This window comes from Ammospiza caudacuta, chromosome 29, assembly GCF_027887145.1.
Source record: "Ammospiza caudacuta isolate bAmmCau1 chromosome 29, bAmmCau1.pri, whole genome shotgun sequence".
Classification (NCBI taxonomy): Eukaryota; Metazoa; Chordata; class Aves; order Passeriformes; family Passerellidae; genus Ammospiza; species Ammospiza caudacuta.
In genome coordinates, this window is record NC_080621.1 from 1,453,328 (window position 1) to 1,467,868 (window position 14,541).

General features: G+C 58.7%; 1 protein-coding gene across 1 annotated transcript; it reads left to right on the forward strand.

Annotated features, from left to right (window-relative positions):
- Positions 1-1,361: 1,361 nt before the first annotated feature.
- EPHX3 (epoxide hydrolase 3) lies at positions 1,362-11,849 on the forward strand. The gene is made up of 6 exons (XM_058821375.1): positions 1,362-1,607; positions 2,851-2,936; positions 3,960-4,258; positions 5,091-5,194; positions 9,542-9,690; positions 11,618-11,849. The coding sequence occupies exons 1-6, from the start codon at positions 1,362-1,364 to the stop codon at positions 11,847-11,849; spliced, it is 1,116 nt and encodes a 371-aa protein (XP_058677358.1).
- The last annotated feature ends 2,692 nt before the right edge of the window (positions 11,850-14,541 follow it).

Here is a 14,541-nt window from a genome sequence, read left to right on the forward strand (position 1 = left end):
ATGGGGAGACAAGGCGAGGACAATGTGGTGACACTGAGGGGGCTTTGGGGACACTCCGGGGAATTTGGGGACAATGGGGACACTGTGGGGGTCGTAGGGACAAGGTGGGGACACTGAGGGGACTTTGGGGACAATGGGGGACACTGCAGGGGCCGTGGGGACAAGGTGGGGACAATGGGGACACTGACAGGACGTTGAGGACACTGAGGGGCTTTGGGGGACAAGGTGGGGACACTGTGGGGGACGATGGAGACACTGAGGGGACACCCTGGGGACAGGGCCACCCTGGCTTTGGGACACCGTGGGGACGTGGGACATCGGTGACGAGGCCACCCTGCCATAGGGGACACCTTGGGGATGGGACACCCAGGTGTCCCCCCTGTCCCCATGTCCCTGTCCCTGTGTCCCCAGCTGTCCCTCTGTCCCCCCAGGTGTCCCCACTGTCCCCAGGTGTCCCCACTGTCCCTGTGCTGCGCTGCCTGCTGTTCCTGTGTCCAGCTGTCCCCATGTCCCCCAGCCGGCCCCCACTGTCCCCAGCTGTTCCCATGTCCCCTCAGGTGTCCTCATGTCCCTCTGTCCCCATGTCCCCATGTCCCTGTCCCTGTGTCCCCATGTCCCCAGGTGTCCCCATCCTGCGCCGCCTGCTGTCCCTGTGTCCAGCTGTCCCCATGTCCCTCTGTCCCCAGGTGTCCCCAGCTGTCCCCATGTCCCTCTGTCCCCAGGTGTCCCCAGCTGTCCCCATGTCCCCTCAGGTGTGGCCATGCCGCGCCGCCTGCTGTCGCTGCTCCTGGCCCCCACTGTCCCAATGTCCCCATGTCCCTCTGTCCCCGGGTGTCCCCATGTCCCTGTGTCCCCATGTCCCCAGGTGTCCCACTGTCCCCATGCCGTGCCACCGGCTGTCCCTGTGTCGATGTCCCCATGTCCTTGTCCCTCTGTCCCCAGGTGTCCCCACTGTCCCCCCAGCTGTCCCTATGTCCCTCTGTCCCTCTGTCCCCAGGTGTCCCTGTGTCCCCATGTCCCTGTGTCCCTCTGTCCCCCCAGCTGTCCCCATGTCCCTGTGTCCCCAGGTGTCCCCATGTCCCTGTCCCTCTGTCCCCATGTCCCCATGTCCCTGTCCCTCTGTCCCCAGGTGTCCCCATGTCCCTGTCCCTCTGTCCCCATGTCCCCATGTCCGTGTCCCTCTGTCCCCAGCTGTCCCCAGCTGTCCCCATGTCCCCCTGTCCCTCTGTCCCCAGGTGTGGCCATGCCGCGCCGCCTGCTGTCGCTGCTGCTGGCCCCCACGCGTTTGCTGCTGTCCCCATGTCCCCATGTCCGTGTCCCTCTGTCCCCATGTCCGTGTCCCTCTGTCCCCAGGTGTGGCCATGCCGCGCCGCCTGCTGTCGCTGCTCCTGGCCCCCACGCGTTTGCTGCTGTCGCTGCGGTCGCTGCTGGCCCGCGGTGGCCTCGCGGTGGCCGCGGTGGCCTCGGGCGCGGCCTTTGCGCTGTGGGCGGTGGCGCTGCTGCTGCGCCGCGGGCCCGGAGCCGCCTTCGGGCGGCGCCGCCGGGAGAGCGCCCCGGCCGCGCTGCGGGACCGCGACTGCGGAGAGCGGCGCCACCTCCGGCTGCGGGTACGCGGACACCGCCGGGGGGCGGCGTTTGGGAGTTTGGGGAGTTTTGGGGATTTTTTGGGGAATTCTTGGGGGGTTTTTTGGGGTTTTTTTGGGGATTTTTGGGGATTTTTTGGGGATTTTTGGGGGATTTTTTGGGGGGTTTTGGGGGATTTTTGAGGATTTTTGGGGGGTTTTGGGGGGATTTTTTGGGGAATTCTTGGGGGGTTTTTGGGGGATTTTTTGGGTTTTTTTGGGGATTTTTTGGGATTTTGGGGGACTTTTTGGGGATTATTTTGCGATTTTTTGGGGGGGATTTTTGGGGATTTTTTGGCGGATTTTTTGGGGTTTTTGGGGGGATTTTTGGGGATTTTTTTGGGGTTTTTTGGGGGATTTTGGGGGGATTTTGGGGGATTTTTTGGGGTTTTTTGGGGGATTTTTCGGGATTTTTTGGGGATTTTTGGGGATTTTTGGGGATTTGTTGGGGATTTTTTGGGATTTTTTTGGGGACTTTTTGGGGATTATTTTGCGATTTTTTGGAGGGATTTTTGGGGATTTTTTGGGATTTTTTTGGGTATTTCTTGGGGGATTTTTGGGGGATTTTTGGGGGGATTTTTTGGGATTTTTTTGGGATTTCTTGGGGGATTTTTGGGGATTTTTGGGGGGATTTTTGGGGAGTTTTTTGGGACTTTTTGGGGGGATTTTTTGGGATTTTTCGGGGATTTTTTGGGATTTTTGGGGGATTTTGGGGGGATTTTTTGGGATTTTTTGGGGGATTTTTTGGGATTTTTTTGGGGACTTTTTGGGGACTTTTTGGGATTTCTGGGGGGATTTTTGGGGAGATTTTTGGGGGGATTTTTTTGGGGATTTTTGGGGATTTTTTTTGGGATTTTTGGGGGATTTTTGGGGGGATTTTTTGGGGATTTTAAGATTTTTAGGGATTTTTTGGGGGATTTTTGGGGAGTTTTTTGGAACTTTTTTCGGGGATTTTTTGGGATTTTTGGTTTTGGGGATTTGGGATGGTTTTGGGGGGATTTGGGATGGTTTTGGGGATTTGGGATGGTTTTGGGGGGATTTGGGATGGTTTTGGGGATTTTTGGGGGCATTTTGGGGGAGATTTGGGGCATTTCAGGGCCATTTCAGTGGATTTTTGGTGGATTTTGGGGGAATTTCAGGGGCGGGGCTGATTTGGGGGTGTCCCCACAATGTCCCTGTCCCCTTTGTGACCCCCCCCCAATGTCCCCAATGTCCCCACTGTCCCCAGAGCTCGGGGCTGCGTCTCCATTACGTCACTCGGGGTCCCCCCGACGCCCCCCTGATGCTGCTGCTCCACGGCTTCCCCCAGAACTGGTCAGTGCCACCAAATGTCCCCAAGTGCCACCAAGGTGTCACCAAATGTCCCCCCAAGTGTCCTCAAGGCGTCACCTGGGTCTCCCAAGGGCCACCAAGGCTCATCCCCCCCCAAGTGTCCCCAAGTGTCACCAGATGTCCTTCAGGTGTCTCCCAGGTATCTTCCAAGTGTCCCCAGCTCTCCCCAGGTGTCACCAAGTGTCCCCAAGGTGTCCCCAGGTGTCAACAAATGTCACCAAGTGTCCCTCAGGTGTCCCCAAGGTGTCCCCATGTGTCCACAGGTGTCCCCCAAGTGTCACCAAATGTCCCCAGTTGTCCCCATGTCCCCATGTCCCCCATGCTCCTGTCCCCATGTGCCCCAGGTGTCCCCCAGTTGTCCCCAGTGGTGCCTCAAGTGTCCCCAGATGTCCCCAAGTGTCACCAAGCGTCCCCCAGGTGTCCCCAGGTACCCTCAGGTGTCTCCAAGGTGTCCCCCATGTCCCCTCTGCTCCTGTCTCCAGATGTCTCCAGGTGTCCCCAGGTGTCCCCAGGTGTCCCCCTCCTGCTGTCCCCACAGTGCCACCACTGTCCCCGTGTCCCCAAGGTGTCCCCAAGGTGTCCCCAAGGTGTCCTCAGCTGTCCCCAGGTGTCCCTCAAGTGTCCCCAGGTGTCCTCAGCTGTCCCCAGGTGTCCCTCAAGTGTCCCCAGGTGTCCCCAGCTGTCCCCAGGTGTCCCCCAGGTGTCCCCAGGTGTCCTCAGCTGTCCCCAGGTGTCTCTCAAGTGTCCCCAAGGTGTCCCCAGCTGTCCCCAGGTGTCCCCCAGGTGTCCCCAGGTGTCCTCAGCTGTCCCCAGGAGTCCCTCAAGTGTCCCCAGGTGTCCCCAGCTGTCCCCAGGTGTCTCTCAAGTGTCCCCAAGGTGTCCCCAGGTGTTCCTCAGGTGTCCCCAGGAGTCCCTCAAGTGTCCCCAGCTGTCCCCATACCACCCCTGCTCTTGTCCCCAAGGTGTCCCCAAGGTGTCCCCAGCGTGTCCCTGCGCTGTCCCCAGGTTCTGCTGGCGCCACCTCCTGCGGGAGTTCGGGGCGCGGTTCCGGGTGGTGGCCCCGGACCTGCGCGGTTACGGGGACTCGGAGAAGCCGCCGGGCAGGGACAGCTACCGGCTGGAGCTGCTGCTCGGGGACGTCCGCGACCTCATCGAGGCCCTGGGGACGCCGGCGGCGTCGCCGCGCTGCGTCCTGGTGGGACACGACTGGGGCGGCGTCCTGGCCTGGGAGGTGGCGTCGAGGCACCCGCGGCTGGTGGAGAAGCTGGTGGTGATGGACGCGCCGCACAGGGCGGTGATGGCAGGTGACACGGGGGACAGCGGGGACACGAGGGGGCGTTGGGGACATTCACGGGATTGGGGACATTTGGGATAATGGGGACATTGGAGAGGCTGGGGACAGTGGGGACATTGGGGAGATTGGGGACATTGGGGACATTGGGGACATTTGGGATATTGGGGACATTGGAGATGCTGGGGACATTGGAGACATTGGGGACACAAGGGGACATTGGGGATGTTGGGACATTGGGGACACACAGGGAGGTGGCATCGAGGCACCCGCGGCTGGTGGAGAAGCTGGTGGTGATGGACGCACCGCACAGGGCGGTGATGGCAGGTGACACAGGGGACAGCGGGGACACTTGGGGATATTGGGGACATTGGAGACAATGGGGACAGTGGGGACAGTGGAGGATGTTGGGGATGTTGGGGACATTGGGGACATTGGGGACATTGGGGACATGAGGGGACATTGGGGACATAGGGGACAATAGGGACAGTGGAGGATGTTGGGGACATTGTGGACACCAGGGACACCGGGGACATTGGGGACACCGGGGACATTGGGGATATTGGGGGTGTTGGGGACATTGGGGATATCGGGGACGTTGGGGGATGTTGGGGACAATGGGGACACTGAGGGGATCGGGGACGTTGGGCGATGCTGGGGACACTGGGGATATTGGGGTTGGTGGGATCCCTGTCCCTGTCCCCACGGTGTCCCTGTCCCTGTGCTGGCCCCACGGTGACACCATGCTGTCCCTGTCCCTGTCCCTGTCCCTGCGGTGGCCCCATGGTGACACCGTGCTGGCCCTGTCCCCACGGTGTCCCCACGGTGTCCCCTCCCTGTCACAGCCTTCACGGCCCGTCACCCGTCGCAGCTGCTCCGCTCCTGTTACATGTTCCTGTTCCAGCTGCCGTGGCTGCCCGAGCTGCTGCTGTCCCTGGCCGACTTCCAGGTCAGGCTGTCCCCTCTGTCCCCTCTGTCACCTCTGTCACCTCCCTGTCCCCTCCTGTCCCCTCCCTGTCCCCTCCATCCCCCCTCTATCCCCTGTCTGTCCCCTTCCTGTCCTCTCCCTGTCCCCTCTGTCCCCTCTGTCACATCTCTGTCCCCTCCTGTCCCCTCTGTCCCCTCTCTGTCCCCTCCTTGTCCCCTCTGTCACCTCCATCTCCTCCCTGTCCCCTCTGTCACCTCTCTGTCCCCTCCCTGTCCCCTCTGTCCCCTCCATCCCCCCTCTATCCTGTCTGTCCCCTTCCTGTCCCCTCCCTGTCCCCTCCCTGTCCCTCCTGTCCCCTCTCTGTCCCCTCTCTGTCCCCACCATCCCCTCCCTGTCCCCTCCATCCCCTCCCTGTCCCCTCTGTCACCTCTCTGTCCCCTCCCTGTCCCCCCTGTCCCCTCCATCTCCTCCCTGTCCCTTCCCTGTCCCCTCTGTCCCCTCACTGCCATCTCCCACCCCAAGGAGCTCCTCAAGGGGTGACACCGATCCCCGAAGCTTTGTCCCCCTCTCTGTCCCCAGTTTTGGGGCTTTGATGTCACCCAGACCTGGTGTCCCCCACTTTGACCCCGATTTCAGGGCTGGTGGCACCACCCAGACCTCCCCTCCCCCCTTTGTCCTCAGTTTTGGGGGTTTGGTGTCACCACGACCTCGTGTCCCCATTTTGTCCCCATTTTGTCCCCATTTTGTCCCCATTTTGTCCCCGGTTTTCGGGATCCTGCCACTCCAAACCCCCATTTTCCCCATTTTGTCCCCCAATTTTGGGTGTTCCCAATTTTTGCGGTCCCAGCGCCCCACAACCCTGACTTCCCCCACTTTGTCCCCAGTTTTTGGTGTCCCCCAGCCCTGATTTTCCCCATTTTGTCCCCAATTTTTGGGGTCCCCAATTTTAGGAATCCCCAGTTTTTGGGGTCCCAGCACCCCCATTTCCCCCATTTTGTCCCCAGTATTCAATGTCCCCAATTTTTGGGATCCTGGCACCCCCCAACCCCCATTTCCCCCATTTTGTCCCCAATTTTGGTGTCCCCAATTTTCGGTGTCCCCCCAGCCCTGATTTCCCCCATTTTGTCCGCAATTTTGGTGTCCCCAATTTTCGGTGTAGCCCTGATTTCCCCCATTTTGTCCCCAATTTTGGTGTCCCCAATTTTCGGTGTACCCCCAGCCCTGATTTCCCCCATTTTGTCCCCAATTTTGGTGTCCCCAATTTTTGGTGTAGCCCTGATTTCCCCCATTTTGTCCCCAATTTTGGTGTCCCCAATTTTCGGTGTACCCCCAGCCCTGATTTCCCCCATTTTGTCCCCAATTTTGGTGTCCCCAATTTTCGGTGTCCCCCCAGCCCTGATTTCCCCCATTTTGTCCCCAATTTTGGTGTCCCAAATTTTCGGTGTAGCCCTGATTTCCCCCATTTTGTCCCCAATTTTGGTGTCCCCAATTTTCGGTGTAGCCCTGATTTCCCCCATTTTGTCCCCAATTTTGGTGTCCCAAATTTTCGGTGTAGCCCTGATTTCCCCCATTTTGTCCCCAATTTTGGTGTCCCCAATTTTCGGTGTAGCCCTGATTTCCCCCATTTTGTCCCCAATTTTGGTGTCCCCAATTTTCGGTGTCCCCCCAGCCCTGATTTCCCCCATTTTGTCCCCAATTTTGGTGTCCCCAATTTTCGGTGTACCCCCAGCCCTGATTTCCCCCATTTTGTCCCCAATTTTGGTGTCCCCAATTTTCGGTGTACCCCCAGCCCTGATTTCCCCCATTTTGTCCCCAGTTTTGGGCCATTTGCCACCACTCAGCCGCCATTTTGTCCCAAATTTTGGGTGTCCTTGCGGTGTCCCCATTTTCCCCACTTTGTCCCCAATTTTGGGTGTCCCCCCAGCCCCGATTTTCCCCACTTTCTCCCCAGTTTTGGTGTCCCCAATTTTCAGTGTCCCCCCCAGCCCTGATTTTCCCCATTTTGTCCCCAATTTTGGGGGTCCTGGCACTCCCATTTTCCCCATTTTGTCCCCAATTTTTGGTGTCCCCCCCCGCCCTGATTTCCCCCATTTTCCCCCCAGTTTTGGTGTCCCCAATTTTCGGTGTACCCCCAGCCCTGATTTCCCCCATTTTGTCCCCAATTTCGGATGTCCCCAATTTTGGATGTCCCCAATTTTGGATGTCCCCAATTTTGGTGTCCCCAATTTTGAATGTCCCAAATTTTGGATGTCCCCAGTTTTGGAGGTCCCCAATTTCAGATGTCCCCACTTTGAATGTCCCCAATTTTGGATGTCCCCAATTTTGGATGTCCCCAATTTGGGTGTCCCCAGTGTTCAGTGTCCCCCAGCCCTGATTTCCCCATTTTGTCCCCAATTTTGGTGTCCCCAGTTTTGAATGTCCCCAATTTCTGATGTCCCCAATTTTGGTGTCCCCAATTTCGGATGTCCCCAGTTTCGGATGTCCCCAATTTCGGTGTCCCCAATTTCAGATGTCCCCAATTTCGGATGTCCCCAATTTTGGATGTCCCCAATTTTGAATGTCCCCAGTTTCGGTGTCCCCAGTTTTGGATGTACCCAATTTGGGTGTCCCCAATTTTGGTGTCCCCAATGTTCAGTGTCCCCCTAGCCCTGATTTCCCCATTTTGTCCCAATTTTGAATGTCCCTGATTTTGGATGCCCCCAGTTTTGGATGTCCCCAATTTTGAATGTCCCCAGTTTCGGATGTCCCCAATTTTGGATGTCCCCAGTTTTGGTGTCCCAAATTTCGGATGTCCCCAATTTCGGATGTCTTTAATTTTGGATGTTTCCAATTTCGGTGTCCCCAATTTCGGATGTCCCCAATTTCGGATGTCCCCAGTTTTGGATGTCCCCAATTTCGGATGTCCCCAATTTCGGATGTCCCCAGTTTTGGATGTCCCCAGTTTCGGATGTCCCCAATTTTGGATGTCCCCAGTTTTGGTGTCCCAAATTTCGGATGTCCCCAATTTCGGATGTCTTTAATTTCGGATGTTTCCAATTTCGGTGTCCCCAATTTCGGATGTCCCAAATTTCGGATGTCCCCAGTTTTGGATGTCCCCAGTTTCGGATGTCCCCAATTTCGGATGTCCCCAGTTTTGGATGTCCCCAATTTCGGATGTCCCCAATTTCGGTGTCCCCAGTTTTGGATGTCCCCAATTTTGGATGTCCCCAGTTTTGGTGTCCCCAATTTCAGGTGTCCCCAATTTCGCATGTCCCCAGTTTTGGATGTCCCCAATTTCGGATGTCCCCAATTTCGCATGTCCCCAGTTTTGGATGTCCCCAATTTTGGATGTCCCCAATTTCGGATGTCCCCAATATCGGATGTCCCCAATTTTGGATGTCCCCAATTTCGGATGTCCCCAATTTTGGATGTCCCCAATTTCGGATGTCCCCAATTTCGGTGTCCCCAATTTCGGATGTCCCCAATTTCGGATGTCCCCAGTTTTGGATGTCCCCAATTTTGGATGTCCCCAATTTCGGATGTCCCCAATTTCGGATGTCCCCAATTTTGGATGTCCCCAATTTCGGATGTCCCCAATTTCGGTGTCCCCAATTTCGGATGTCCCCAATTTCGGATGTCCCCAGTTTTGGATGTCCCCAATTTCGGATGTCCCCAATTTCGGTGTCCCCAGTTTTGGATGTCCCCAATTTTGGATGTCCCCAGTTTTGGTGTCCCCAATTTCAGGTGTCCCCAATTTCGCATGTCCCCAGTTTTGGATGTCCCCAATTTTGGATGTCCCCAATTTCGGATGTCCCCAATATCGGATGTCCCCAATTTTGGATGTCCCCAATTTCGGATGTCCCCAATTTCGGTGTCCCCAATTTCGGATGTCCCCAATTTCGGATGTCCCCAGTTTTGGATGTCCCCAATTTTGGATGTCCCCAATTTCGGATGTCCCCAATATCGGATGTCCCCAATTTTGGATGTCCCCAATTTCGGATGTCCCCAATTTTGGATGTCCCCAATTTCGGATGTCCCCAATTTCGGTGTCCCCAATTTCGGATGTCCCCAATTTCGGATGTCCCCAGTTTTGGATGTCCCCAATTTCGGATGTCCCCAATTTCGGTGTCCCCAGTTTTGGATGTCCCCAATTTTGGATGTCCCCAGTTTTGGTGTCCCCAATTTCGGGTGTCCCCAATTTCGCATGTCCCCAGTTTTGGATGTCCCCAATTTTGGATGTCCCCAATTTCGGATGTCCCCAATATCGGATGTCCCCAATTTCGGATGTCCCCAATTTCGGATGTCCCCAATATCGGATGTCCCCAATTTTGGATGTCCCCAATTTCGGATGTCCCCAGTTTCGGATGTCCCCAATTTTGGTGTCCCCAGCTGGTGCGGTGGTTCATGACCAGCGCCCTGACCGGCATCCAGGACCCGGCGCGGCGCCTCTCGGAGCAGGAGCTCGACGCGTTCCTGTTCGGCCTCTCCCAGCCCGGGGGGCTCAGCCCCCCCATCCACTACTACCGAAACCTCTTCGGGTGCGTGGTGGGACCACCCTGGGTGGTGGGACCCCATCTGGGTGGTGGGACCCCACTGGGTGCTCCCAATTGGGTTTGGGTGATCCCAGTTGGGTTTGGGATGGTCCCAGTTGGGTTTGCATTCTTCAAGTTGGGTTTGGTTTCTTCCAGTTGGGTGGTGGGACTCCATTGGGTGCTCCCAATTGGGTTTGGGTGATCCCAGTTGGGTTTGGGGGCTCCCAGTTGGGTGCTGGGACCCCACTGGGTGACCCCAGTTGGGTTTGGGTGATCCCAGTTGGGTTTGGGGGCTCCCAGTTGGGTGGTGGGACCCCATTGGGTGACCCCAGTTGGGTTTGGGGGCTCCCAGTTGGGTTTGCATTCTTCAAGTTGGGTTTGGTTTCTTCCAGTTGGGTGGTGGGACTCCGTTGAGTGACCCCAGTTGGGTTTGGAGGATCCCAATTGGGTTTGGGTGGTCCCAGTTGGGTGCTGGGACCCCATTGGAATGTTCCCAGTTGGGTGGTGGGACCCCATTGGGTGACCCCAGTTGGGTGGTGGGACCACATTGGGTGGTCCCAGTTGGGTTTGGGGGCTCCCAGTTGGGTGGTGGGACCCCATTGGGTGATCCCAGTTGGGTTTGAGTTCTTCCAGTTGGGTTTGGGATGATCCCAGTTGGGTTTGGGTGCTTCCAGTTGGGTTTGGGTGCTTCCAGTTCCGTTCCCTTGGGTTGGGTTGGGTGGTCCCAGTTGGGTTTGGGTTGTTCTCAGTTGGGTTTGGGTGTTTCCAGTTGGGTTCACTTGGGTTTGGGGTGATCCCAGTTGGGTTTGGGTTGTCTCCAGCTGGGTTTGGGTGGTCCCATTTGGGTGGTGGGACCCCACTGGGTGCTCCCAGTTGGGTTTGAGAGGATCCCAGTTGGGTTTGGATGTTCCCACTTGGATTTGAGTGCCCCCAGTTGAGTTTGGGTTGTCCAGGTTGGGTGGTGGGACTCCATTGATTTCTTCCAGTTGGGTTTGGGTGGTCTCAGTTGGGTGGTGGGAGCCCATTGGGTGACTCCAGTTGGGTTTGGATTCTTCCAGTTGGGTGCTGGTGGTGGTGGGACCCCATCGGGATGTTCCCAGTGGGGTGGTGGGACCCCATTGTGCAGTCCCACTTGGGGGATGGGATCACATTGGGTGGTCCCAGCTGGGTTTGGGTGGTCCCAGTTGGGTGGTGGGACCCCATTGGGTGACCCCAGTTGGGTTTGGGGGATCCCGGTTGGGTTCTCTTGAGCTGGGTGGTCCCAATGTCCCCCAGGTGTCCCCAGGTGTCCCTTACCTGTCCCCAGGTATCCCCAAAGTGTCCCCCATGTCCCCAGGGTGTCCCCAGGTGCCTCTGACGTGTCCCAAAGGTGTCCCCCAAGGTGTCCCCGACCTGTCCCAATGTCCCCCAGGTGTCCCCAAGCTGTCCCCAGGTGTCCCCCAGGTATCCCCAGGCTGTGCCCAGCAGCCCCCCAGGTGTCCCCAGGTGTCCCTCACCTGTCCCCTTCCCCCTTTTCAGGGCCACACCCATCCCACCGGAGCTGCCTGTCCCCAGGTGTCCCCAAGATGTCCCCCAGGTGTCCTTTACCTGTGCCCAGGTGTCCCTGCCCCTGTCCCCAAGTGTTCCTGACTCTGTCCTTGTGTCCCTGTGTCCCCAAACTGTCCCCAGGTGTCCCTCACCTCTCCCCAGGTATCCCTCACCTGTCCCCAGGAGTCCCCAGGTGTCCTTAACCCTGTTCCTGTGTCCCCAAGGTGCTCCCAAGTTGTCCCCAAGGTGTCTCCAAGGTGTCCCTCACCTGTCCCCAGGTGTCCCTTACCTGTCCCCCAGGTGTCCCTCACCCTGTCCCTGTCTCTCCCAGGGTGTCCCAAAGGTGTCCCCGAGGTGTCCCTCACCTGTCCCCAGGTGTCCCTCACTGTCCCCTCCCCCTTTCCAGGGCCACGCCCATTCCCCGGGAGCCGCCCCCTCCCCCCACGCTGCTGCTCTGGGGCTCCCGCGACGCCTTCCTGGACCCGCGCCTTGGCCCCGCCCACCTGCGCTGGCTCCGCCCCTCCGCCCGCCTCCGCATCCTGCCCGGCGCCTCCCATTGGCTGCCCGAGGAGGCGCCCCACCTCCTGGCCAAGCTGATTGGAGAGTTCCTGGGAGGAGGGGCCGAGGAGGGGTCGTAGCCACGCCCAGGATGGGGGGGAGGGGGGCGGGGCTGAGAGGGGGTGGGGGAAGGGCGGGGTTGGGGGGGGGGGGGGGGGCTCCCAACATCTGGATGGGAGGGGGTGGGACCTCAACATCTGGAAGGGGGACCCTGGTGGGTAATCCTGGTTGGGACCCCGGCATCTGGAATGGGGACATCAACATCTGGAATGAGGCGTTGGAAATTTGGGTGACACCCCCAACATCTGGATGGGGGACCCTTGGAGGGTGATGGGACCCCCAACATCTGGATGAGAACACCAACATCTGGATGAGAACACCAACATTTGGGTGGGGATCCCATGGCCAGGGTGGGGACCCCAACATCTGGAATGGGGGATCCCTGTGGGTGACGAGACCCCCCCCCCCCCCAACATCTGGATGAGGACATGGAAATCTGGGTCGGGACCCCAACATCTGGATGGGGAGAGACCCTGGGGGGTGATGGGACCCCCAACATCTGGGCGAGAACTTCAGCATCTGGGCCGTGACCCCCAAAGGTCAAGGGTGATGGGGTACCCCGACATCTGGAACCTGAAAATTTGGGAGATGGGACCCCCAACATCTGGAATGAGGACCTCGAAATCTGGGTGGAGACTCCCAACATCTGGATGAGGACGTTGAATTTTGGGTCAGGGCCCCAACATCTGGAATGGGGAGACCCCAAAATTCCAGCGACGAACGCGCCTCTTCCGGGTTTGGGCGGTGCTTTGTTCTGATTGGCCCGCGTCTGCGTCAATCAAAGCGCGTGGGTTCTTTGTTCTTATTGGTCTGCTCACCTGTCAATCAGGAGCTCAAGCCAATCATAGCATGGAGGGAGCGGGACATTCCTGCTTGAACAACAGCACTTCCGCGCTTGGGCGGTGCTCGCTTCCGATTGGTCTCCGTGTGTGTCAATCAGCGCAATGGACCAATGAGAGCGCGGCATGCTGTGTGGGCGGGAAAATGTGGCCGTGGCACCTCAGTGTCACCGAATGTCCCCAAGGGCCCCCTCAGTGTCACCTCAGTGTCCCCTCAGTGTCCCCAAGTGCCCTCTGTCACCTCAAGGTCCCCAAATGTCCCCTCAGTGTCCCCAAATGTCCCCCAGTGTCCCTACAGTGTCCCCTCACACATGGAGATGACACTGGGGGGACATTTGGGGACACTGAGGTGACAGTGAAGGGACAGGAGATGCCAGGAGGGAACAGAGGGGTCAGGAGGTGACACTGAGGGGACAGTGAGATGACATTTGGTGGCAGGGGGTGACCCAGGGAACAGGAGGTGGCACAGAGGGGACACTGAGGGGACAGGAGGTGGCACTGAGGGGACATTTGGTGCCATTTGGTGTCAGGAGGCCACCGAGGGGACAATGAGGGGACACTGAGGTGACATTGGTGACATTCGGAGGCAGGAGGTGACAATGAAGGGACAGGAGGTGACATTGATGTGACATTCGGTGACATTTGGTGGCCGGGTCTGGCGGGGGCCGATAGCGCCCGGCTCTTCCTGTGGGGCCCTGGGGACATCCGGGGGTGGGGACAGCCTGGGGACACTGTGGGGACAGTGCCACCCCCCTTGGGGACAGGGACAGCCTGGGGACACTGTGGGGACATTGTGGGGACAGTGCCACCCCCCTTGGGGACAGGGACAGCCTGGGGACACTGTGGGGACACTGTGGGGACACTGTGGGGACAGTGCCACCCCCCTTGGGGACAGGGACAGTCAGGGCTTGGGGACATTGTGGGGACATTGTAGGGACAGGGACAGCCTGGGGACACTGTGGGGACACTGTGGGGACAGTGCCACCCCCCTTGGGGACAGGGACCTTGTGCCACTGCCATGGGGACATCTTGGGGACAGGGACAGCCAGGGCTTGGGGACACTGTGGGGACATTCTGGGGACGCCCTGGGGACATTGCGGGGACAGGGACAGCCTGGGCTTGGGGACACCTTGGGGACAGGGACCTTGTGACACTGCCATGGGGACACCTTGGGGACAGGGACACCCTGGGCTTGGGGACATCATGGTGACAGTGACATCCTGGGCTTGGGGACACCCTGGGGACAGGGACACCCTTGGGGACACCCCGGTGACAGTGCCACCCTGGAGGCCACCTTGGGGACATCCCAGTGACGGTGACACCACGGCCATGAGGACACCTTGGTGACAGGGACACCCTGAGCATGGGGACGTCATGGTGACAGTGACACCCTTGGGGACACCCTGGGGACAGGGACACCCTTGGGGACACTCTAGTGACAGTGCCACCCTGGAGGCCACCTTGGGGACATCCCGGCTGTGGGGACATCCTGGGGGCAGTGACACCCTTGGGGACACCCTGGAGACACTACGGTGACAGGGCCACCCTTGGGGACATCTTGGGGACAGTGACGGCCTGGACACTGACTTGGGGACACGCTGGTGACAGTGACACCCTGGAGGCCACCCTGGGCTTGGGGACATTCTGGTGACAATGACACCCTTGGGGTGGTGACAGTGCCACCCTGGCCACCACCCTGGGCACAGTGCCACCCTTGGGGACACCCTGGGGACAGTGCCACCCCGGGGGACACCTTGGGGACATCACAACCTTGGGGACACCTTGGGGACAGTGCCACCCCTGGGGACACCTTGGTGACAGTGACACCCTTGGGGACACCTTGGGGACATCACAACCTTGGGGACACCTTGGG

Bases quoted from the DNA above. Each gene is read 5' to 3' on its own strand.
- EPHX3 (XM_058821375.1), top strand. From the start codon at position 1,362: ATGCCGCGCCGCCTGCTGTCGCTGCTCCTGGCCCCCACGCGTTTGCTG. The intron at 1,608-2,850 runs GTACGCGGACAC...CACTGTCCCCAG, and splicing joins GGCGCCACCTCCGGCTGCGG to AGCTCGGGGCTGCGTCTCCA. The intron at 5,195-9,541 runs GTCAGGCTGTCC...TGGTGTCCCCAG, and splicing joins TGTCCCTGGCCGACTTCCAG to CTGGTGCGGTGGTTCATGAC.